This window comes from Bombus huntii, chromosome 8 (genome assembly GCF_024542735.1).
Source record: "Bombus huntii isolate Logan2020A chromosome 8, iyBomHunt1.1, whole genome shotgun sequence".
Lineage (NCBI taxonomy): Eukaryota > Metazoa > Arthropoda > Insecta > Hymenoptera > Apidae > Bombus > Bombus huntii.
In genome coordinates, this window is record NC_066245.1 from 10,168,844 (window position 1) to 10,194,880 (window position 26,037).

The 26,037-nt window shown below is 43.2% G+C and overlaps 2 protein-coding genes across 2 annotated transcripts in view; both read left to right on the plus strand.

Annotated features, from left to right (window-relative positions):
- Positions 1-18,819, plus strand: part of LOC126868320 (homeobox protein SIX3) — a 54,215-nt gene extending 35,396 nt beyond the window's left edge. Inside the window, exons 2-3 of the mRNA XM_050623653.1 lie at positions 15,644-16,039; positions 16,735-18,819. Of these exons, the coding sequence (XP_050479610.1) occupies positions 15,644-16,039; positions 16,735-17,119 (781 nt within the window). The 3' untranslated portion in view covers positions 17,120-18,819. The remainder of the gene's footprint in view (positions 1-15,643; positions 16,040-16,734) is intronic.
- Positions 13,386-15,637, plus strand: LOC126868328 (uncharacterized). Its single transcript, XM_050623664.1, has 2 exons — positions 13,386-15,215; positions 15,327-15,637. Exons 1-2 carry the CDS (start codon positions 14,520-14,522, stop codon positions 15,585-15,587), a joined length of 957 nt encoding a protein of 318 aa, XP_050479621.1. The 5' UTR covers positions 13,386-14,519; the 3' UTR covers positions 15,588-15,637.
- Positions 18,820-26,037: the final 7,218 nt, after the last annotated feature.

Genomic DNA, 26,037 nt, shown 5'->3' on the forward strand with positions numbered 1-26,037 from the left:
CTGTGCTGCACGCACGGTTACATAAATCAATTCTTGATTAACTCGGGCCGCTTGTGCAAAACCGATACAGAGCCGCAATCATACGGTTAAAATTAATATGTTCGCCGTTTTCTCGAAAAGATTGCCTCCATCCATTCCATTAATATACTCTTCCTCGATCACTGGTGAATAGCTTGGACGATGGAAAGTCGGGATCGTCCCGCGCGAACCTTCGCGTTATTAGCTAAGATAATTAACGACCCCTCTGTTCCTCTCTGCGGCCCCGCGATCGTTAGCTTCTAGCAACTTGGAATTTCGGTCTTGCCGCGTAGATTATAGCGACAATTAACAGCGGGCTATACCGTGACGAGATTTCCGACGTATTCCCTCCCCTTTTTCCATTCGTCTTGTATCGTCGTAAGGCCGCAGCTAAGCAAGACGATAGCGGACAACGAAAGAGGGAGAAACGGAGTAGCCGAGGAAGAGGCAGCGTCGTACCTGGCAAGCTTCCATATCGAAGACGGTTGAATTTATAACGAGAATTGCTGGCTGGCCACGCGGCAAAAACTCCACCAAGCGCCTCCGTACGGCTTAATTGCTTAATCAGACGTAGTAAATCTTGCGACACAGGCATTTATACACGATACGATACGATGTTCTGCATCTTTGTCGGTCGCACGAACGATTTAGCCTGGTCGATTCGCGTCCGTGAATGTCCAACGCCGTGCGTTTCCCCGTTGATCGAAATGAACACGTTGCTGCAATTGAACGCGACACGCGAATGTCAGAGCCCGTGTCTTCTGAGAGGTGGCTCGCGAGGCTGGCAATTCATATGGCGTTGGTATTTAGCAGAAATAATCGGTAATAACAGCTCGTAAACGCGCTCGATTAGATGTCAAACGATGACACGCGGTTTGTAATTTGCTCGGCGATCGCCGCTTCCACGGCCGGTATTTTAATTATGTAATTGTATGAAACGTTACGTCGCTGTGATATCCTGTCCCGGGTAAAACAGCCGGGCTCCATCGGTATTATGATAAACGACGCTATATTTAAATATTCCTTGCACGTTTCTTCGAACGTTTCTTCGAACATGTCTTGAAATATTTCTCCGATATTTCTTCGTACGGACTCTCTTCCTTCTTTTCTGTTTTTCTTTTTTCTATCGTTAAAGATCCCTTCGTAACACGACTCTCGTTTACGGGCTCGTTAAGAGAACACCCGGTGTATTAAGGGATAACCATGACCGGTGATGTAATGCAACACTGTACTCCTGATCCTGATCCTTAAACGAGATGGTATCTCCGGCGTTCTGTACGAGACGCGTACGTTTAACGCGTACGTACCTGGGTCGCAAGCGCGTTGCACGCACGTATGGTGTGCGTATTATGCTACGGGAAGGTATCGAGTAACCTATGGTATAAATTCTTTGTCGCTCGAACGAGCCACGAAGAGTTATTTCCTATCTGCGAAGGCATCAAGCCTGATGATCCTTTTGGAGAATACTTTCCATAAGAAATACCATGTGTATTCCATATCACCCTCTGTACGATCTCTCTCCCCTACTCTTTCTTTTTTTTTTTTCTTTTTTTTAATTACACATCAATCTATCTTTATAGGAAAAACTACGGCAAAATATAAAATCGATCTTCGTCGTCCGAAGATAGCCATCTCTTTATTCACGTTCAACTATGAAACGGAATGAAAGGTTTGACGTTTCAGGGACTTTAGACTCTAAATATTTGATGGATCAGCCATTATTAGATACTGGTATTAGCGATCTAACTGGAAGATAAAGAAATTATACGTCGGGCGACGCGTATTAGACACGGCGATAGGTGTTGCCAAACGTATGGTACGCGCGCATGTACGTAGAAAAGAAAATAAGAATTAGAGAAAAGTGTGGCATCAGCCAGGCGATAAGGGTTAACTTTTTCGTCACGCGATTCGTGAATTATTTTCGGCTATAATGGGAACAAATGATACGACCAAAAAGCCGTTTCAACGTTGTAATCATTCCAGTCATGGGATTACGGAATATCGTCGACCTCCCGCCACGATTTTTACATTTGAATCTTGACAATGACGACAACCCCGCCCCCGGGGCTATGAAAACGTTACCCCTATCGCGCGCAATGATATCCCCCTAGTCGGTCACTGGTGCATGAAACAGTTAAGCATCGACAATGTAGGCCAATCAAGGGGTGGATACATAAGGGGTGTATCACAGGGCCGCGGTAATCACTTGGAATTGCGTTAAATTTTTACTCCCGCGCCCCGAGGGCCTCGGGCCTTAGTCTTTTGATGCTGGCACCATCAACCGGATAAAGAAGGCAGATTTAGCTGCGACGATATATCGCGTTTCGTATCCCATCAGTGTTTTCAAGATATTCCCCTTAGACTAAGGTTTATTCGCAAATTGAAACTTTTACCTTCTTAACGGAGACATGGCTGTTGTTTTCTACGATAATTAACTCTATGGAAACGATGTTATTTTCTTATTATTCGTGGTTCAATTGTTGGAAATCAGTGGGATGTTGAAGGGCGAGGATGCACTAGAAATCGCGAGACAACATTATGGTGTAACGATGCTTCTGTTGGTACGTTTGGACCAAAATTTAGTATTCAAATCGTAGCAGGTACCGTTATTATAAAACGTTTCCAAATGTAGACGAGACTTATTAATAAGCGACTCGAAAATGTAAAATAAATCAAGAATGACAATTGACAAATCGGAAATGCCAGCAACACTGGACTATAAATAAACGTAATTACCATAGAACACGCGTTTTTATAGAGTACACGGAATAAATACTGTAGCGTGTATCATATCATATCGTCTCATCAATGATACACGCAGTCTGAATGGGAAGTCACGAAGAACATGTTCATTACATGTTTTCCTAATTGTTCTAATATTCAGAGTAGCTATTACAAAAACCAGTATAATATGATCTACACAAAAGATAAACTTTATTGAGTACAATCATTTGCTGGCTGAAAAGTCGAGTATTAATTTTGTTTGACATTGTTTTTAGTACTAACATTCAGAATTTTTTGGAAAACGAGTCGATCGATCTCACAGAGAAACATAAAACCGTACAAAATTTCTTTTTCCCCGCGATTAAGCTCCAAACGTTTATACCCATCGAATTTAGCTCCAGAATCACCAGGGTATCGTTCGTAATTTTCCACAAAAATTTTAGATCTACGACTTTTAAAGGTTCCTTAATGATATTTCGAAAAGTATTTCTTATCTCGCACTATATCTTCTTCCATATACTTTCCATTCTGATTTTTCTCGTACAGCTTTCACGCTTCAATATCAAATCGATACTTTGCGCGTTAAAGCGCGTCTTCTAATATACAAAATACTTGTTACAACGGCCAACGTAATATACAAGTATCTTTATCGCAGGCAAGCTATAAAGGAGAACGATGGAACCCTTACTTTCTGTACCAGAATTAATTGTTCCGACGATTAAACGTTAGACGTTAGAACGTGCGCACCTAATTTAAAGTTGTCCGTGTTATTCCGTACTGGCGGGATAAAAGGGCAAACCCGTAGCCGATTGATAATTCGCCGAGTTCACAACTATTTCTGTAACGTGCAACCCCTAGACCGCGAGCTCCGGTTAAATTCTCTTTAGAGTGGCCTGGCGAAACCCCACGGGGGTTTCCAGGATATTACCGGCCAACAAAATAATAACGCAAGACCGTCGAGAGCGAAGGGATGGCGGGGCCAGAGGTGGACGACGAGTAGGATAGGAAAGGTGGTGGACGGGGGAGGTTTAGGGTGCAGCCAGCAAAACACACAGGGCGACTAAAAGGCTTACGGGGTAATTTGCGACGGCTTAAGGCCAGGCCAATCTGATCCATCCCGCGCGTATACGTGAAATCTTACACCCAACGGTACGGTACGATCTTCGTGTATATAAGAAGAGGCAAAAAGACAACGGAAGAGAAGAGAGAGAGAGAGAGAGAGAGAAAGAGAGAGAGAGAGACAGAAGGGTAGAAAAGTCGAGAACAAGGTCGAAACGAAAAGAAAGAGACAAACGGAAGAGGGTATACCTCTTTGAAAAACGATACAGGGTTGCCTCAATGGTCCTCCCCTTGCTTTCTTCGTCTTCTTTCCTCCCTTCGTCTTACCCTCTGTCCTTTCCCTTTTTGTTATTTTCTACATTTTTTACGCATCGATATAGCTGTGCTCCCTGCTTCGTTCTGCTTCTCCTTCTCGATTCCTTCTACCTACGTGTTCCGCGTCGTCCAGCCCGGTTGCCTCGCGGTGAACACGAGCCGCGGACTTCACGGGCTGTCGCGTAGAATTTGGCCGGCGAATTTTTTCTCTGGAAATGGTTAATTGAGCGTGCGCCGGTGCAAACGAGAGGTTACCGGGGGCTATTTCCTCTTTTTGCACGCTGGTCGACCAACTCGCCCGCTTCTCGCTTCACTAACGCTCCGACCGGACCTCCTTAAGTTACGTTCGGGTTCCTTGTCCGCGGTGTAATAGGAATTAAACCCACCCCGTCCCCTTTCCATTCATCGCGCGAGACAAGAGTTTTTTTTTTTTTCGGGAATTCGATACACTGCGAGTATTGTCGAAATTTTTGCTCGCTTTTAGAAGCCCAACGAGACACACTTTGTCGTGAGGGAAACGATCGAAGCAGGATGATTTGGAAGGGTGGAGGTAGGACAGAAGGAACGATAGAGGAACGTTTTAGTGTCGCGATCTCCCGTCGTTCCTACTCATGGTGGACGTTTTGTTAAGAAAACAATCGGCCTCGATGCGATTCGCAACGGTACGGAACACGATTCGCTGAACCGATCTCCGCAGATAAAAGACAGGTAAAGATGAATGGCGATGGAAAGACACGGCGGTCTGTGAGGCGGTAGGCGAAAGAAAGGGAAAGAGGGAGAAGAGCATATTTCAGAAGCGAAACTTAATTTGCCCCGAAGTGTGCCACGGGACTCGAATCAATTCGAGGGCTCTCGAACCTCGGAGAGCCTCTAAGCGACGGCGCGTGCCTCAATCGGATGCCATTGAAGTTCCTCCTCTTTCTCGTCATGCGATAATTGAGAGACGTCGATTGTGGTGCACTCGTTTCGCCTGAGAAACTCCTACCGTCCTTTAAGCAACGAAGCTTCTCCGCTGTTTCAAAAATTCCACGCAAGCTTACGAAGTTTTCGAAACGTTTGGAAAATTGCCGCCACTATAATTGCCACGGAGTTCGTATATAGAGATCACAGTGATTTTAATCGCGTTTAGTTTCTTCGTTATCCTATGATCTGATTTCGCGATACATTGTAGCGAATAACAAGAACTATATTGCAAGAGAATCGTGTAATATCGTGGTATTGTACCGTACGTAAAGCGATAACGGTCTATTAAGTGACACTAGAACTGTCAGAATCATCAGAATGGTCAATTTGTAATTTACAACGATACGATTTTGGATATACGCGTGACCCTATGTAAAATATACGAACGATAGTTCGTTTCGTTTCTTCCACGATATATTTCGCTATATTCCATACATTTTGATCTGTTCGTTACAAGTTTTATATCTACGCATATAATTTACATCCAAATTCTTCTATCGTTTAACGTACTTTTCCTTTGGCGACGGGACAGCGATCCAATTTCCACCGCTAGTCACCAAGCGAATAAATTGATAAATTCACGTATCCACTCTAATCGTCTCAACTCGAGCGACATACAAACGACTGAAGTTTGTTTTCGCCAGTCGGTTTTCTAGACAGAATTCGTCGAGCAAATATTGTCCGTCGGATTTCTCGAGAATGCAGAACAGAAATTAAAAGACGAGCACGAGCTCTCCTGCTTTCTTCTCTGATACCTATCTTCCACGTCAGTTTGTCCGACGAAAAGAGCCCCACGCATAGGTTTAGAATGCGTTAAGAGGTCCTCGATGGTGTTTGCTGACAAACACCCTTCCGTTCTCGCGTTGCCTCGATGGCGCCCTTGCTACTGCCTCGAGTGAGTCGATGGCATTCGTCGTCGACCCTTTCACTCGCGCACACAAACGGAGTCTGATTACACATTAATTATTTACCGAGTGATTTCCGATGTATGCGTCGACCAGCTTCTCGAAAACGGGTCATTAAATTAAATGAGACGCCGGAATTCTCATCGAGATCGTGTCTCTAAACGCGCTCGTGCAAATGTCATGGAAAAAAGATACCGTTTACGAGAGACGGCCGACTAATATAGCGGCGATTAGCGGCAAATAGGCTTTCTTGCGTTCTACTTGGCCGGTTCATCGAGCAGAAAATAACCCCGGAAAAGATACACGAAGAGGAACACGCTTAACATCGCGTAGAAGTGAACAAGGGAAATATTCGATAACGATCTATGGCGATGAACAAAAGCATAGGTACGTTTCCAAGTTTCCCTCTAGAATCCTGCGTAAATCGGCAAAACTTTATATTCTACGCCCGATTTCTTTCGGGAATATCACTGTCGAGCGTAAATGTACGTATCCGTTGCAATATATAAGATCCGTGAAACGGATTATAAAATATATACAATTTTCTAGAGCTTTAAAAAATTTCAGATTTCGATCGCTGGAAAATTAATTCTCACGGAAGAATCGATCGTACGATCATTTTGCAATCGGTGTAGAATATAAAAAAGAACGAACGGTGATTCTGGAACTATGCACGGGAACATGAGAAATTTTCAATTATACGAAATAAAAATTTATCAGGATTATTCTAAGAAGTGGGATCGGTGTCGTAACTACAACGAATAGTTTCGCTTATAATGCATTTAGTCTTTCAAATGGAAAATCTTCGAAATGAAAAATCGACGAAAGAATCGTGTATTTTTAGCAGAAAGAGCCGACCCTCGCAACTTTGCTACTTTTGTTCATCACCGTGTAGTTCCTTGAAGGATGATCGAAACTGGTTAATTGCCCTCTCGGATCATTAAACCGATTGGTAAATTGTTTTCCAGCGAGGTACACGGTCGCCGTTCGAAACTCGCAATAACAAGAGACGCGGTGCGTTTTCCGGCAGAAAAATTATCCCTCTTGCTCGTTTATCTCGGTCGAGTGCAAATATTGTTTCTACGACTCGTCGGACGGACAAGCATTTTTCCAAATCGCGTTCCATGTTCGTCGGACTACTCGCGATGTCTAACCAACCGAGAATAATTTTTGTCCCGGGAGCCGCTCGGAAAAGCCTAAAACAACGAGATTAGTCTCGACGAAGCATCCTCCTCAAAGAAGGCCAAGGCAAGGATTTAATTTCCAAGGATTTTCCCACGAAGCGGTCAGGTTAGTAGATGCCTAACTCTGGGGGACCTCCGCAAACACTCGAAATGTCTATGCCTCTGTAAAATATTATTTGTCGTTCTTCGGAGATGACGAGGATGTTCCAAAGCGGGAAACAGTGTCGTTCAGACGAAATCCTTGAGAATTCTTTTTCGCGGTAATTTGCTAATGCGTTATAGTTAGGCTGTTACGTGTCACAAACTTTATCGTCCAACTTATCGAATTTTTATTTTTGTATTTTTCGTCGAATATATCCAATAAAATCTTATTTACTATTACTAGATACTTCCGTTAGCGAATGTTATTGAATATCGAAAATGTTGTCACGTGAATTGGAACGATGTCTTTGTTAGGTCGATCGTTGGGAATATCATTGCAAATCATACTTATCCGAATATTATCTAAAATACTATAAACTATTTCTTCCTGTGTTATATATGTTCATATATGCGTTATATGTATCAATGTATATAGGGCATCTCCTTCTTGTTTAATTTATACTTTCTTTCTTTTTTTTTGTGGAATATTTGCGAATAATATTTAATAATATCTAATCTTTGCTAGCTTATCTTTTACGATGTTTATAACTCGATAACACGATATTCGAGTCAGTTCACTCGCATTTTTCGCAACTTTCACGCGCTATTTCGCTGCGTGATCCTTAATGACCCTTCGAACGGGTCTCGATTTTAGAAACGCTCGCGTCAGTGGATACTCTCTTTGTCCGCGGACAAACATTTGCCCGGTTTCTCGGGAGTGGAGGGTAACAGGAAGACGAAAACGATCGTCGAGCCGCAAACGGGGCCACTCTAAACGCGGCCGTGTTCGCTTTTAGACGCCATATTGTGGCGAACGACGACGAAGACGACGCTTGCCCGATCTCGGCCCGGATTAAAATACTGCAAATCATGGGCTACCTGTGAACGAGCCTCTCGCGTTCGTTCCATCGTTTCATTCCTTCGTTTCGTGCCACCAGATATATCCTCTACTTCAGAGAAACTCGGTAGTGGTAAAAGAACGCGTCGAGGATGAAATTTTCGCGAAAGCGCGGATGCCACGATTCGTTTCGCCGCTTCTTCCTCGAGCAACGCGTTCTTCATTTCCTTTCGCGCGTAACAGCGTAACGCGAACGAACAAACAAATCACTAGCCGATGATTCATTCGACGAATTCAACGCCACGCTTTCCAACCTTCCGTTAAATATCTCGTTCGATAAGTCTCGTATAATACGATTAAAGAGCTACAAGAGATCGCCGTACGACGAGAAAGTCGTGAACGCCAAACGACCGCTATTGGCTAGTTGAAAAAATCCAAATTCCATTGATTTATAGCGTAAGAGGGTCACATTTCGCGAGAATTTTTTAGAACAGAGCATTCTTTTTATCGACAAAAGTGGAATCTCCTACAAATTAATCATCCACAGGTTTGAGGAGCTTGTTATTCCCATGCAAATCTACCAGCTGTCTTCTCAACCGTGCTAAATAGACGTGTAATTTTTGGCTCACTCGCATTTCATTATCGCAATACTGAATATCGATGTTGTATCTAATCTACAGTTGCGAATCCTCTAAGGAATCATTAATTCGAACGATCGATATTATTGTCGATATCATTGTCAATATTATCGTCAATATCATTGTCAATACTTAAGGTTCTCAACGTTGGATTGACAATATTTATCGATCGTCTAGAGGGTTTCTCGCCAACGGTAATATCGAGAACCTTAAATATCATCGATCGTATCGATCGTCGCTCCCTAACAAAGGCAAACATGCTCTACGCTTCTGCGCTCAAAATACCAATAAATCCAATCTCGTCTCTTTTGAAATAGGCATCGCTGCTATAACAAATTAAACAAACCGACTCTAAATAAGCACGCGTTTCGTCCAACAGTTACCCCCGTTTCTTACGTGAAACAGACGTTGTTCAAACGAACGCTGTTCAATAGCCAACAGTATATAATCGAGGGTGGAAAGCGGCGTTTTAAGAGACAAACAAGCGTAGACGTGACTATACCCAAGGGGTGGAATACAAGAAAGAGAGACAGAGAGAGAGAGAGAGAGAGAGAAAGAGAGAGAGAGAGAGAGAGAGAGAGAGAGAAAGAGTGGCTGTAAGCGAAGAAAGAATTGAGCATCGGAACCGAGTCGGCCAAGAGGGCCCGTATCGTTTTAACGTCTCTATTAGCGGCTATTAAAAATGAGCTAGAGACGAAAAAAAGCGGTGAAACGATGGTAAGAGATGGACGAGAGGCAGGAGGGGGTGGGGTGGGTCAAGGGGGTCCCGGTTGCTTGAAATCGCGGGCCCTCTGTTCACATGCCGTCTCCTCCTCGTACCGGTATCCAGTTACCTTTTGTACAGGCCCTCGTATAGCTCAGATTTTCGAATGATATGTTCTCCATTGTGCGCAACGAGTATTTAGCATGGCACGGGGTTGGTCTAAATCGAGGGTTCACCCGGGGGAAGGGAGGAGGGCAGCAAGGAGATGGACTCGTACGAGACGGCACGAAAATCCACGGCTTTCTCTCTCTCTCTCTCTCTCTCTCTCTCTCTGTGTGTGTTCGACACACGGGGGTAGATTCTGTTAAAATGATATCCCTCGTCACTCTGGTAGAGTCGAGAATAGATCCGATTCTGATATCAAGTTGAAATTGATCGTTCTCCACGCGTTTTTTTCCCCTCTCTCTTCTTTCATTCGCTTTGTAGTACCTGGGAGAATCGTAGAAACTAGTTTCGAGAGGAGAGCAGAGACTGGCTTGGAGATATTTTGGATGTTGCAACGGAGTAAAGTCAGTAATACGAGTAAAATTCGAGTCACTCTCGAGTGAAGGATTGGTACTTTTGTATGTAATTGGTCTGCAGCGAGGAAATTGTTCGTGCTTCAAATATGGTAGGTTGGAAATGTTCGAATCTAAAAAGATCTTCAAACACAATTGAACATGTAGCGGCACATGACTCGACGGAAGATTTGAATAGGGAAGAGACTCGTAATATCGTGCCTTGGAATTCCAACTTTGTTTTGGTTTGCTAGGTCTAAAGGTAAACAAACTCCGGACAAAATATTATTCCCGTTATTTGTAATCGTCAACCGGAGTTACATATGAACTCTAACTTTGTTGATATAAATAAACGAACGTGCTGTCTAGGACAGTTAAATAGTCGAATAGTTAACGGCTAGAGGAATTGAATTATTTCGAGCGAGCAACGATTACGTCCAGTATACACTATTTCTGTACTTGTACTTACATTGACTTTAATATAATTGGCTATTACAATTTTACCACTCGTCTCTTTATTAAACGAACCGACACGTTTAATAACCACCTGAGACATAAACAAAGAAAGCTGCATATAATATCGTCTACCTATGAAATATTCATTCGTCTACAAAATTCTCAACTTATAATATTTATATACCTAGATATATCGAATATTTGCGATCGGGCGAATATTTTACAGGTTGTCAGTGAACCCTCTTCTTGCATATGCTGCGCCAAAAATCTAACTCGCAAAAATCCTTATCCTCGACTATGATCGTGGAGCGCAAATATCGTATAGATATCGACGGCGTTAAAACTGGTCGAAACGATCGAATCAGTCTTTAAAGAGGCTGTCAGACGCGGCACGAAAACCGGCATCCTTTCACCGGCCGTAGTTTCTCGATCGCAGATCAATCGGGCGAACTCTTCTACCGGCACACACCGCAAGGACGACCATCTTGCGCGTAATTACAGTAGCTTCCGTCACGGTTTGAGACCCGCGTCGCCGTCCGCGTGCATAATACTTTACAACATACACGAGGGATTACAAAAGTGACTCGTCATGCGGCGTAAATACTTAACGGCGGGGCGCATCCTCATCGCCGCGCGGCGTTCCTTACGTTGCACCTGATACTTTCCCCGGCGGCGGTAGAAGCCGCTTGATGAATTTCTTTTTTAATCATGGCCATCGGCAGTGCCGAAACTTACCGCGTCACCTGTGATAGCTCGTTCGAGCTGTTCGACGCGGTCCTCGATTCGCCACGCGAAATACGCCCTGAACTTTTGCGAACGCGTGCGCGCACGGACACATGCCGCGAATATATTAAACATACCGGATCCTACCGAAATAACGATAAAAAAGGGAAAATAAGGAAAGAGAAAAAGCGGAGCTCGTTGCAATATTCGTCGGGCCGTGGCCCTTTTTCGTAGCGAGCTCGTTGAGTTTTAACGAGCGGCCGAACCGTGAACGCCGATATCCCTCGTTAACCGCGGAAACAGTGTAGAAGCAACACACGGTTTGCTGGCATAACTCGGGCCGACGCTGTCTCGCAGTTTCGTAATTGTTCGTACGTGTGAACAGGAATAAAATTCGTGTTTTGAAATGGAACACCACGCCCCCTTGTTAAGCTTTCGATTAATTCAACGACGATAACGATGGGAATACAGCCGATGGATTTAATACCTGTAGAAGTTAACATCGATCGTACAATAGAATACCGGTCTCTGTCGATAAAGTATTAATTTATCAGTCAATAAGTCGATCTTTGAAGAGATCGTATGGCGAAAGTTTAAATCGTTGTTAATTTCGTTATTGATCGATCGGCGGTATTCCTTTTTACTTCCATAGATTCGTATTAAGGAGTTACTTTTTAACATAACAAATGTATTGTTCGCTCGATGTTGACGATGTAAGATACTTCTCAATATAGAAAGAATATACTGTATCAGTTTCAAATATATCTTCGAACAACGTTCCAAAGATACTGTTGGTTATAAATCGCGCAAAGAATCAGAGAAATTAATGTCGGTCTGGTGGTATTCACGGCGAAAAATTGACACCGTAAGCTCGAGCCTCCGCACTTTAATGCCACGACATTAAGACGCGTTGAATAGGGACGACGATCGGTGGACGAGCACTAAGTGGAACAAAACGGGAGAGGCTGGCACATAATAAGTCGCACCGCTCGTGCGGGTGTCTCGTGAAAGGGCCGAGACAAAGGGGAAGCGGTCTTGAGGCATAATTAAAACGCGTCGAGTGTCCCGCTGATGCGAGACACGTTAAAAAAAAAAAGAAAAAGAACCAACAGAGGAAGAGGGAAAGAGAAAAAGAGAGAGAAAAGGAGAGAGAAAAGGAGAGTAGGTAGGTACGGGTTCGATTACCATGTCCAACGCGTTTCAAACAGGTCCATGTGAGAGTGGCCTCTACTCGAATCGCGTCTCGCTACCGCTCTTACCTTCCTCTATTACCCACGGAATCGAATAAATCGCTTTCATACCTTCGTCAGGGAAATTGACGTCTCGTTATATATTTCTATATATAGAAAGTGTGAAAGGAATGTCAGACTTACGGGGGATGTTGGTGAATAGAAAAGAGCCGGCGAGATATATGATTTAACCCCTTGATGATGGACGTTGTGAAACAGGAAGTTTATACAGAGGCAAACCTCAAGGTGATAATTTCACGAGTAACAAATAAATAGGAATTTTTTTTTTTTTTTTTGTCAATGTATCTTGCGAGTATCTCTAGTTTAAATAATAATTTCTATTCTAATATCGATGCTCTCCGTTTTATACGGTTATTTTCGAGTAATTTTGTCATAAAATACGAAGCGAGAACAAGAGAAGTTGAAACGAAAGCAAAATTATCGAAAATAGGATTACAAAGGCGCGAAGAAGACGAATAGCGCGTGGGGCAAGCGTCTAAACTTAAATGATCGAATCAGTTGGATAGTTGGCGCGGTTCCTACGCGTACGTTCGTCTTTTTGGAGCGTGAGGAAGCATCGAACGATCCGACGATTCTCGTTCGAGCAGCGAACCTGTTCGAAATCACTCGAGGTGTTACCGTGGTAACAGTGCGGGCTGGAAACTCGATTAGCAAAGAAAATACGGGAGTATCTCAGGAGCCTCGGCGTTGAATCGATCTGGAGTAAAGAGGCTTTTAAGGCGACCACAACATCTCATTGTCTCTGGCAGACTAGCGAATGATTCTCCTCTCTGTTAATACCACATCTAGAGAAAGCGTTTTCCACGATGGAGGTACAATTCTTCGCACGGTGTTTTCCTTTTCCCGTGTTACAGGATTACGCGATCGAAAGTGGCGGAAAAATTACGTTCAACTTAAGTTCAAGGTATTTGCAGTTTCCATCTTGCATGGTTCTACGGTTGAAAATTCCTTCGCTCGTAAGCGTAGAAAAACGCATTCTCACGAGGCTCGTCGATAAAGCGAATTATAATACGGATTTTCTCGATACCTTTGTCGGCCGGCCAGTTTAATACTTGACCGTGGGTGGGCACGATGAATAATACTTTCCCGTCGACAAGTCGGGACATCCGTTCCGATCGTGCCACGACTGTTCGTCATTTATCTCTGACCGCGATGGATGAGTCGCGTGAGAAGTTCGCGAAGCGTTTCTGTATCTATCCGTAATCTCTCGAGTAATGAGGTGGATCCTCCTTTTGTACGAACCCGTCCTAGGGAATCGTCGTTACTCTCCCGTGAATCCTTCTGCTCACCTGGGAAGGATGAGCCCGCTCATTAATTATAGTCGCTCCGCGGCGATGACTGGAAACAAAGTGTTTTCAGTGTCGGGGGTACATCCACCTAAGCCTGTCCTAGGACGGGAACGAATTGAAATTCTCATCGCGATCAACGCGCCTACGCGCCACTTCAGCTACGAGATGAAGGTGACCGACTTGCTACCAATAATAATCGCTGACCTTTCTCGTTAACGTTTCAACGGCAGATGCGTGCTCGAGTAAACGATCCGCGAAAGAGCGATAAGAGATAGCAGATGCGAGAAACGTCGTTGGTTCGCTTAAGAAAATTGCTAATTTTCTGTACGTCGTATAAGACAACGTAATATCGGCGATAAAGGCAACTTGTATCTCTAACGAAGTTTACGTGGTTCGATAGTTTTCAGGTGGGTAGTTTCACCTATAATGTTTCGACACGGTCGAATTATTCGGCGCTCGTTCAAATTCGTCCGAAGAAATTGTACGACAAGGAATTAAAAAGTGTACGTATACGGATAAGATGCTTGATTGTACTAAATTAAAGCAAGCTATTAATATTATCCGAATCTAGTATGGACATGAGATACAGAGTAACAGAGAACGTAGCAGAAAATAAAAATACATTTTTGGAAGACTCTGTAACGGCACAGGAATCAAAGGACGATGCGAGTCGAGAGCGACTCATGCTGTTGTTTTGCCTCAGGACATTCACTCAGCCTTGACGCAGAAATGTAATGATAAACAAACTCCGGCTATATGCAACCGTCGAATGAAGACGAATTTGAATTTTCCGACTTTCCCTCGACCAGCATAAATAAACGGACGCGATCGCGAACGACAGAGTATCGAACAGCATCGAACAGCATCGTACAGTATCGTACAACATCGTATAGTATCGAACAACATCGTATAGTATCGAACAGCATCGTACAGTATCGTACAGTATCGTACAGCATCGTACAGTATCCAACAGCATCGTACAGTATCGTACAACATCGTATAGTATCGAACAGCATCGTACAGTATCGAACAGCATCGTACAGTATCGAACAGCATCGTACAGTATCGAACAGCATCGTACAGTATCGTACAGTATCGTACAGTATCGTACAGTATCGTACAGTATCGTACAGTATCGAACAGTATCGTACAGTATCGTACAACATCGTACAGTATCCAACAGCATTGTACAGTATCCAACAGCATTGTACAGTATCGAACAACATCGTACAGTATCGTACAACATCGTACAGTATCGTACAACATCGTATAGTATCGAACAGCATCGTACAGTATCGTACAGTATCGAACAGTATCGTACAGTATCGTACAGTATCGTACAGCATCGTACAGCATCGTACAGCATCGTACAGTATCCAACAGCATCGTACAGTATCGAACAGCATCGTACAGTATCGAACAGCATCGTACAGTATCGTACAGTATCGTATAGTATCGTACAGTATCGTACAGTATCGTACAGCATCGTACAGCATTGTTCAGTATCCAACAGCATCGAACAGCATCGTACAGTATCGAACAGCATCTACACAATATCTACAGAGTATCTCGAAGTACCTCACGAGTATTTACCGAGTTACGCGACGAGCATTAACGAATGTTTATTCCGCGATTTTATTCTGCGATTTATATTTCGTACTAACGACTGGCGTATACGTCTGTACGTTAATTTATTTATTTGTTGGAAATATAATTGACGGATTGCGACAGCAATCTCTCGCTCTCGTTGTTTCACGTTATATTTATCCTCGACCAATCCTCCACAACTCGAATCTATCAAGTTCATGTTTCGACTGCAATTAACGTAAGTTTTATGAACGCAAAAACACGTTCTGTGTTTCAACCATGTTGTGTTTCAGAATGCAGCAGCAATCTGGTACAGGAAACGGGGGTACACGACGCACTTTGAGTCCTGGACCAGGAGCCAGCGATTCAGAGGATTCTGACATCTCGCTTGGTGGAACGTCGCCTGCGTCACCGAGTTCCTCACCTCCGCCAACTCATCAACCATCTCCTGTTCCTCTCGGGCCTCTAGGTCCTCTACCTCCACCATCCTTAAATTTCCGCTTCGATCCTTCGCAATCGCAGTTTCGATTCAACCACGCGACGGCCTTCAAATTCCCGCCGGCGGGTTTCCGATTTGGACCGCACAGCCCGCAACACAATCATCCGAACATCTCTGGCGGTGGAATCTTCAGGCTGACGGAAACGAGCCCGTTCCAAGCTGTGGGACCGAGAGGCGATCTTGGGTCGAGGCGAGTAGCTTTTAAAAACCTATCCTTAATCGCGCGCTCTTCGATTAATCCGCGTTCGATGAATCTCGAAAGTTCAAAACTAAACGTTTCAAAATCCTCTCGCGTTTTATCCATCGGATCGATCGGCAGGATTTTTTGTAAAAGTCTTTTCTTTCATCTGTTAACAGGAGGAGATTGTAGATTAACTCGTTATTCGAATCGACAATGTCTTATCGCTGGACAAAATAACGTCTCTAACAACTAATCAATTGGTTCGATATCAGTGATTTATCATATAAAATTTGTATTCCGTGACTGTAGAACTTGCTGTATATTTAAGGAACGACCCTGTTAACAGACGGTATCTGCATTTGCAAATTTCCTCGCCGTTTACAAATTACACGCCGAAGGAGCTTAGTGCCCGGTGCATGTCGATCGAGATGTTTCGATATACTCGGAGTACAATACGATATACGATTTTGCGAAAATATTATATCGCAATACAAATTACCAATCCTTGAATAATCGACGAATATGTCAACTTACTGTAATCATTCTGAAAGATTCAGTGCAATATGCGTCGACAACGACGACCACGACGATCAGCGCACGAACTTAATAAAACTAACGTCGATGAAAGCAATTCCTTCGAAAGTCACGAAGAAAATACTTTTTCTAAGAAAATATTGATCTGGAACTACACTTTTCAATTACAGACTACCGGATCCTCTGGGTCTACCACCGCCGAGGTTGCACCCACACGACAGTTTGCTCCATCATCCACAAATACAGCATCAGCTACCGGAAGGAATGTCGAGGATATCGGAAGGCTCGCGTCTCTCCGATGGTGGAATTTCGCGCCTGTCAGACAGCCTATCGGAAGCTCACAGCCCGCCATTAATGGCAACGAACTTGTCTGTGACGGGTCCGCTAAGGGTTGCAGTTCCGAGCCCTCACACGCCTTCCTCGCGGGGTAGTCCAACGGCCAGTCAACAGACTCCCCAGGGTCAGTCTCAAGGCCAGGGATTGATAAGGGTGGCGACACCACCTCCACTGAATCCGAAACCACCGCAGATCCACAGACCTTTCTCGCCAGCGTGATACGACGAATTGGGAAATGTCATTTCAAGAGCGAATGAACAGGATCGATCCATTGTATCGAGAAAAATCGTAGCTAACGACGAGAGTCAATTTCTCGACAAACGTTTCGAGGTTTTATGAAAGGAGTAAAGCGAACACGAAGATTTTCGAGCTCTAAGAATCTACGAAATGATTATTAAAAAGACGAATATCGAGGAAAGGTCGACAAAAATAGAAAAGCTTACTTGGACGAAGACATTGTTGTTGAAATTTACGTTAAAAGTGTTCGTTACCAAGTAGTAAAACAAGGTGAACATTTTGCAATACGGCTGACGATGTAGAATTCGTAATTATATGTTGCACTATGATAACATAAAGCAACCCGAATGTTCCGATGGACGAGGCGTCGGTAGATGGCTGAAGAGGACGTGTGCAATTATCCGAAGCAGATACGAACGATGATCGCATGTAAATAACGAGGTCACACTTTGAACGACACATTTTTTGTTGAATGAAAACGGAACGCGAGATCGATCCGCTTTACAGAATAACAAATTTCGTGTAACGATATATTTTTTTATTTGTTTTTTTCCCCCTCTTTCGTAGTTTGTACATAGCGATACCCCCGTTGAAAAAGAAGGACGCTGTTTGAACGTAAGAATCGCCCTGAAAACTGCCACTCATTGTTTCAAACGTGTTGGCCAGCTATGTTGAACGTGAAAATTTAACGCGAATCTGTTTCAAATCTTATGCTAATCCAAATAAGACAGAACGCTAACCCGAGATCGTAGAACTATGAACGGCCTAAACGTAGACTGAGGCCGAGCTTCGAAAATAACGCGTTGTTCGCTCTACAAAATTGTACGTGACTATTATAAGCGAGCCTTTTTATCTATTTACAACATCAAAGTCTCGTATGGAAATAGTTTTTTGTCTTCTTTTTTTCTTTGTTAAAAAATAATAATAAATAAACAAAATCTGGAAATCGTTCATGCTAACCATCGATCAAATTCAAATACGATTTTATGTATCGCGATTCAAACACCGTTTCAAGTGGATCGAAACGATACGGTATCGTTTGTTGTCGGCACAAATCGATATACATAAATATAAAGAAACAGTCTGATAAATAATTTGAACACTGGTTGATATAATTTAAGATATTTCGCAAAACGCTCCCCCCCCCCTTTAGCTTAGGTAGAGATTAGAGATTTGTAAATTTCCTTAATCGGTACGCTCGTTAAAGGAATCGTTTACTCTCGGAGTAACACGCGGCTCGATCACGATTGTCAAGAGACAAAGACGATCGATCGACCAAGTTGAGTCTGGGTAACGATAAAGAAGAGAAAGAAAACGAAGTAGAAGAAGAAGAAGAAGAAGAAGAAAAAGAAGAAGAAGAAATAGCGCGAACATACGTCGGTTCGCATTTCCTTCTCTCTCTTTGTAGATATACACATAAATACGACACACGTTAGCAGAATTTCTTGTATAATCAGCCCTTTCTCCCTCTTATAAATATGAACATACTACAGCCCACGTATACATAAGTACCTTACGTAAAGAATATTAACACGAAACTATACATATATAAATATATGAGAAGAAGATGATTCATTATTATTATTAATATTATTAATATTATTATTAATATTATTATTTGCGCCTGTACATACATTCACGCGAAAATATATTAACAGATTATTATGATATTACAACAAAAAACTATACTGTGAGTGTTCAATTCATCGTTTGTTCCTGAATCGATCACAACACCCAGTCTCCATCCATGGAACTCGATACCGTACCCAGCAAGGTATCCATCTGCCAAAATTCGCGTGGCTCGTCAAAATTTCCCAACATCGGCCAAAATTAACCCGTTGAAATCAACACGGTTTGCCTCGCGCAATTAACATCCGCGTTTCGCGTTTCGCGTGCTCACTCGTCGGCCAATTTTCTCCTGCCAATTGTATCTATTAATATCGTTATTTCCTCGAGCCAGGCTAATTCACACCTAGCCTTTGATCGACGCTCCTGGCAAATTCTAGGTGTGGGTACGCGCATACGAGCAATACCAAGCAACGCGGCTAAAACGATTACAATAACTCGAAGGCGAGAAAGAGCGAGGCGATTCAGGTGGCCGCGTCCTTCCCACAATTTAAACGGCTCGCAAGGTCTCCTCTTCTTACCCACGGCTATAGTAACCAACGAAATTCGCACAGTCACTCGACTCCCTGTTAACAAACCCGACCAAGTCAACGGAAGAGGAGATCGCGTTCGAAACACACGAATCTCTCTCTTCTCGTCGAAGGTCAATAGGAGCGAGTCGATGGTTGGCGAAGGGATAACGGCGAAGGGTTAGGAGAAAAAGAGAGAAGAAAGGCGAATCATGGAAAACGTAAGCACGAAAAGGAGCGCGCGAAGAGGGAGAGATGAAAAGAGAACGGAGACGAGGCGTAGGAAGGTTATCGACACGGACTGCAGTTAGCGAAAGAGAGCAAGGGGATACGCGATGGAGTAAAGTGGAAGGGAGAAAAATAGGGTGAACGAAGGCAAGCGACAGAGAGGAAGAGAGTAGTTGCGCGATAACGTGGCGTGGGCGGGTGTCGCTGACAAAATGGACCAATCGGCTGGCTGGGTTGCCTTGTAACCGATCCCGCGGGTTAACCAGGAACCAGGAACATCGACCAAGACTCTCCAAAAAGCCGATATGCCCAGAGCGCACGCCTAACCGTCCTCGTCGCCGACTCCACCCTGCTGCCTGCTGATGCTTCCACATGCGACCACTTCCTCTTTCCCTCTCTATTATATATTTCTCTTTCACCCTTCCACTCTCCACGCGTCTACTTTATACGTCGCCTTTCCTCTCGCCGTCGTATCGTACGTTCTATCTTCGTTTTTCTCTGTCTCTCGCCTTTGCGGTTCGCCGTTCGCATTGCGTTCCTTCGTTCGATATATACGCACCAGTCGAGGCTCTGTCTTTCTCTGTCGCACCGGTTGGCGAAAGTTCTCGACAGCTGGGTGGATTCCTCGATGGAAGATGGAGTCGTTAGAGGCTGCCCGGGAATGGAGAGATATTCTCCGCGGCTGGCGCGTTTCACCGGCGAGTTGTTAAATTACTTCGATGAAGTTGCCGTAATTGAAACTGGTCATTGAGCGAAATGTGTTTAGAGCCGGGCTCCGAGAGAGCTAATCGCCGCGTAACGGCCTGATCACCGGCCAGATAATCGATGAACGATCGATGTCGACACAACGCTTGCAAATGGTTACAAGTTAAATTAAAATTCATCGAAGAACGCGCCAGTGCTATTCGCGCGGCAATTTGTTTTGGTGTTTATGGCGAACGATATTGCGTTGAATCGATGAAAAATGAATTACGCGTATCGCGATTGAAACTGGACAACTTGTACTCCGATCAAGATACGAGGAATATCTGTGAAACGTATAAATCGAAATAACTTATCGATAGACAATATAGCAATATCGTTGAGTATCTAGTAGCTTGTCGTAGTATTTCTATGAGCGTCATTGTATTAATTTAATGGAAGATGGATTACTCGTATCGTAACGGAAAATGGAAAACTTCTCGTAACGATGCAACGAATGTTTGTAAACGTTTACCAATTGAATTAGAACATCAAAGAACAATGTGTAATTCGTAAAGTAATTCGTTTGGATATTTATACGAACGATCGTTGCATCGATTCGATCGAAGACGAATTACCCGTATCATGACAAAGAACGGAGAATTTATATCGTAATAACTTCACGAGGAATGTTTATTTTCTCGATGGTACGACGAGCTAAGCGTTAAATGATGACGAGCTATTAATTTCTGGTTTCTGCTCGTTCTTTTAAAAACATCCGTCCTGGTCTTCCCGATAAGCATCGTCTGCAATTCAACGAGCGGAAGGCGGGCAACCGTTGTGCAACAAACACGCGCAACCCGAACAATGCCTCGTTTCAACGTCGCGTCGCCACGTATCGGATACGCGAAAAGAATTTCGTGGCGGGGAAACGAAAGGATGAATGTCGCGATTATCGATACGCATCGGTTCCGTGTACCGTTTTCAAGCTACATACCCAATATGACGTGAAAAGGGCCGTTCTCGTTCGCTCTCTTCCATTTCTACGTTGATCTTTGTCGCACACTGGATGGCACGGTCGTCTTGCCGGTCGTGTTTTGACAGTTGCTGCTCTGACACCTCTGGCACATTCATTAGAAAGTGGTTCTCAATCTCAGGTAACCGTGGAGGGTCGAGTATAATTTAATTTTGGAAATCGATGTAAACGGATATTCCAGCGTTCACGCTTATTGTTTCTTTTTTTTATACTTTGTTGGAGAATTGGAAAATATTCTAACATAAAACACGGATTTCCGCGGTGTTATTATGGAAGTTATTAATCGCTAATATCGCGAATGTTCGTGAAAATTTATTTTTTCATCGACGTAACTTAGGAAACGGAGGTCTGTTATACACCCTAAATACTTTAACGACCACTTTGGATATTTCACATATCTTTGTACAATATACGCGTTTTTCAATCTTAATAATCTCACGATCCATCGCCTAATTATCCTAAATTACTAAATCCTAAATATCCTAAATAACGTTTAATCGAGTCATTGTCGAGTATACACGAGCCACCGCGAAGATGCAAATTTCAACAAAGAGATCGATTTACGAATGCTACGCGCAAATAAAAAAATGACCACGTTTCGATGTCTTGCCGTCCGAACATTTGCTCTTCAAGCCACCGTGGTGACAAAACGTTCGCGTAAAAATCTCCTTCGGTGATCGTTATCGATACGATCGAGTCTCCGGCTCCTTGTTTCTCTATCGGCATTCGGATGGATAAAACCAGGGAGCGTAATCTATTAAGAAGGAGAGGCGCTCTAGTTGAGAGACTCTGATAGACATCCAGCTGTCCGGATTTAGATGTTAGGATAATACGGTGTGGTCTGGGCCTTGCAACAAAATAATGTAGTCCACTCTGAATGGGGGAAACCCGGAATGAGCGGGAGGGCGAGGAGGGAAGCGGGGAGAAGCGTCGACAGAGGAAAAAGAGAAACAGAGATGGCTGACGTTCATGATGATCGACGAGAGGAGGATGAAGCGAGATCAACGGAAGAGTATCGACAGAGAGTAACTATTTCTCTAGTGGTTATTTGTAGACAGATTCGACGACGTGACAATGCCGCGAAAACCATAATGGGGGCCCATAGGGTCCCCACTATGGGAGGCCTTAGTGAGATTACGATGCCCACCAGGTATTTGTTGTAGGTCTTAGGCAGGCACTGGGGTACCATGGAGAGGTGTGAAAGTGATGGTAAATCTTCGTTGAATCTTTTTAAAATCGCTACTCGCCATTGTTGCGGTAAGAAGTTTTTCAGGCTTTACGGATCTTTCTCACTCCCGGATCCCTGTTTCCTCCCCTCCCTTTCGCTCGCTCGTGCACACGTTCTATATTTTAGATCTGCCCTTCCGGCAGTGTCAGCGAGATCATGGACTCTTGGCTGCTTAAGGGTGCGATCGAAACTCGAAAGAAAGAGGGGAAAAGCCGCGATACTCGCCTAGAGAAATCGGTATTGTGCTGGAGAGATCGCAACAAGGAATAATGGAGCATCACGAACGGTGACGCGGAACGATCCACAATGCGGCAAATCGCATTTTCATTTCTTCGTCTTTGTAAAAGTTACAAGTTCGAAAGACGCGAACGATGTTTCCATGCGTGATAATAAGATACGGTCGTACCTTTGACTTACGTATGGTAACCGACTACGGAACGATCGATTCAACTAGAAAAAGACACGTAAAACAGACGTAAGACATACGTAACACGATGCGTGTGACGGTATATACACGTGTTGTATGTTTTAAGATTCGATTAAATTAAGACACATGGTTTCTATTAATCGGTAAAAGTGATCGTAGAAGTAAAATTGATCGTGCAGATTAGAAATAACGTATAAACCAAAATAAATTAGTAAATTATACTAAATGTATCTTTGAAACTTCCATGAGAACTAAGCACGTGGACACGAATCTGTTTAAAGAAACGCCGCATAGAAACGTCGTAAGCAAGAAAGAACGTATATCAGGGTGTAATTCTATTATATAGAGTTTTATTCTCACCCTGAAATGTCTACAATCAAACATTTTTTCCTGGATACTTTTTCTGAAATCTTTTCAGCCATCCCGATGATGGACAAATATAGCCCTGGTCGATTAAAGCGTCTCGCATGACCTGCTACAACCCATAATAAACTGCCCCATTGCAAATTACAAATTCGAAAATCGGCGTGTCGACTTTCATCGGGGGTCTCGTATCGTATCCGAGTTCACACGGGGTTAATGAGAGGTTAGATATAACTTGCCATTTTGGACCATAATGCGACACCAGCGCCCATTTAATTTAAGTATATCCCGTGCATAGGATTTCAATGGGGGTGTGTCACGCGTCACCCCTGGCCCCTTCGGCCAGGCCTGCGACAACTTCATGGGAAAAACAAAATATTTAGCTAACTGGAACAACTGGCTGAAAATATTTTCTTTCCTCGATAGATTATTGTATCGTGACAAACGCCGTTCTTATCGAACAATAATGAATTTTGATCGATGTTTCAGTAAACGATTCGATAAATCCAAGAGATAATAAGTGAGACACTCGGAAGCTAAGCCGATCAATTTCGTTTCCTCGCAAACGAGGAAATTTTCTCCAAATTTATCAACTCATTTTATCAACTTCCGATGATCTAAAATCAACCTAATTTCAGATAACTCTAATTCCTTAATTTCTTTTACGTAATAGAATAAAATTTAGTATTTTTTTTTTTTTTTTAATTAAATGATTTACATCTTGATGGGGTTTATCGGATTAGCTACCGCGAGGCTCAAATGCAATAGAAATTTAAAAGTGTCCGTTTCATTTCACAAAGCATAATTAGGCGTGGAAATACGTATATCTACATACGTTCGAGGTAAGAAGAAAATTCTTGGTACATCTACGTCCAAGCTGTCACGTATCTGCAACATATATGGATATGTCAGGCGTCACTACTGTCCCTGCGAGGTACTAAGCTGCTTACCACTCTGGAGTTTATGCTGTATTATGTTCGATGGGGTACCTTCTAACTCTATAGAACTTACGTGGAATCCGTATCTCGCCTGCTATATACGCTATCTTATCATTCAGTCATACGCGCGAAGTACCAATACGCCAGGTTCTCCAAAGATCAATGAACAGAATTCAGCTTCACGAACAATTATAAATAGCACAAGTAACATACAACGATCGCTTCGATACGAAGTAACCGTATAAAAGTCCCCTGGTTGGCAAAAATAAAAAATCTCATCCCTTAATATTTACGAGCGACGATAACATTGGCCAATTAATTAGACTTTCATCGTAGTTTACAGTTTGTACATAAAACAACCGTTCGTCGCCGTAGTCTCCTTTTTTCTCTCGAGCCACGATCTTTTGCCCCCTTCGGCAACAGGACCGACAACATTTCGAGGAAGTTTCTGACGAGGGTATTACGCAAAACTGTATCGGCTTTTCCGTGTTTTGATTTCGCTCGAAAAGCGATGGAACGAGAATGGAGGGTAAGAGAAGGCCAGATACTTAGCCGAGGACTAACAGCAGGCTACGGATTAAAGGGGGTGAAATGTTATTATTGCAAGGGGTACGTCTGCGGCCGTGAGTACTAAGTAGCCCGGTTAAGTATGTTGTTTAAGCCAACACTGTAAGTAACCATTCCCCCGAGAAATTGCCGTGATGACATCGTACCCAAGTCGAAACTCCGTTCGCGTGGAATACTTCAGCATCGAAGTGCCTTGTCCAGATGGCTCTCCTAATACCCCGTTTTTAGGGAAGCATCGTGGAAAACCGAGGCGCTCGTGTCATGATACACGATGGCAAGAAAGGTAACACGTTCGAAGTATTGGGAAACTTCGACGTCGTTTATCAACGATGCATACCGTGAAACCGACTTACGTCAAGCGTAAGACACGTTTTTATCGCTCATTTTCTTCGACAAATATCGCAGATGAGAAGACTTTTTTTTACACTTCTTACGTTTATTACAAGCATTGCCTGGTTTGTGTAACATAGGTGATTAATAAATGTTAAACAATGACAAATTATGATTATCATCGGTTCAATGTCCACAAAATGATTATCGTATACACATAGATTAGACATTTACGATAGACATTCCACCGTAACAAATTGCAAGGTCTAAAAATGATATCGTTACTACATGGCAACCCATCGGGTTCTTTCGATGTTTTCTACCTCATAGAAATATATTTTGTAAGAACAATTACTCGTAATATTAATATTATTATTTATATAGATACTTGAAAGTTCGATAGTTTTTCAAGTGCTTTTCCTGCTAGTATCGTCTTTCCTCTTTTTCGACGTATCATCTTTGCGCTGCTCCTTTGTACAAGATAAAAATCTCTCTCATAGCGTATAAATTCATACGAATCGATGTTTCTGCAGTTTATGATATCTACGTTACGTGAAAGACACACTTTTCTTCCTCCTTTCCTTTTATAAAACACGCATCCTTTTCAACGACACGACAGATGCTGGATGGTAAGTTTCTCCATCGAGGGAAATAATTTTATACTTTCGAGTACGGAAATATAGAAACATAGGCGCGAAACGTTCACTTCCCGACGAGCGAGAAGGAAGTTCCTCTGATATCCAACGTGTCGCCGTGGTTAAACCGTGCTGAACGAATAATCATCGAGGCAAATTCCAGCTTCTAAGGCGAGAAGCTTTTGTACGACAGGAAAATGACAAATGCACTACCTCGGACCGAGATTAAAATACGCTATTGCCGTTATTAGAGACGAGTTTTGAGCCTTTACTTCAAGATAGAACGGTAACAGACGTATAATTTCCTGGAAGCTTTGAATTGAACAACTCTC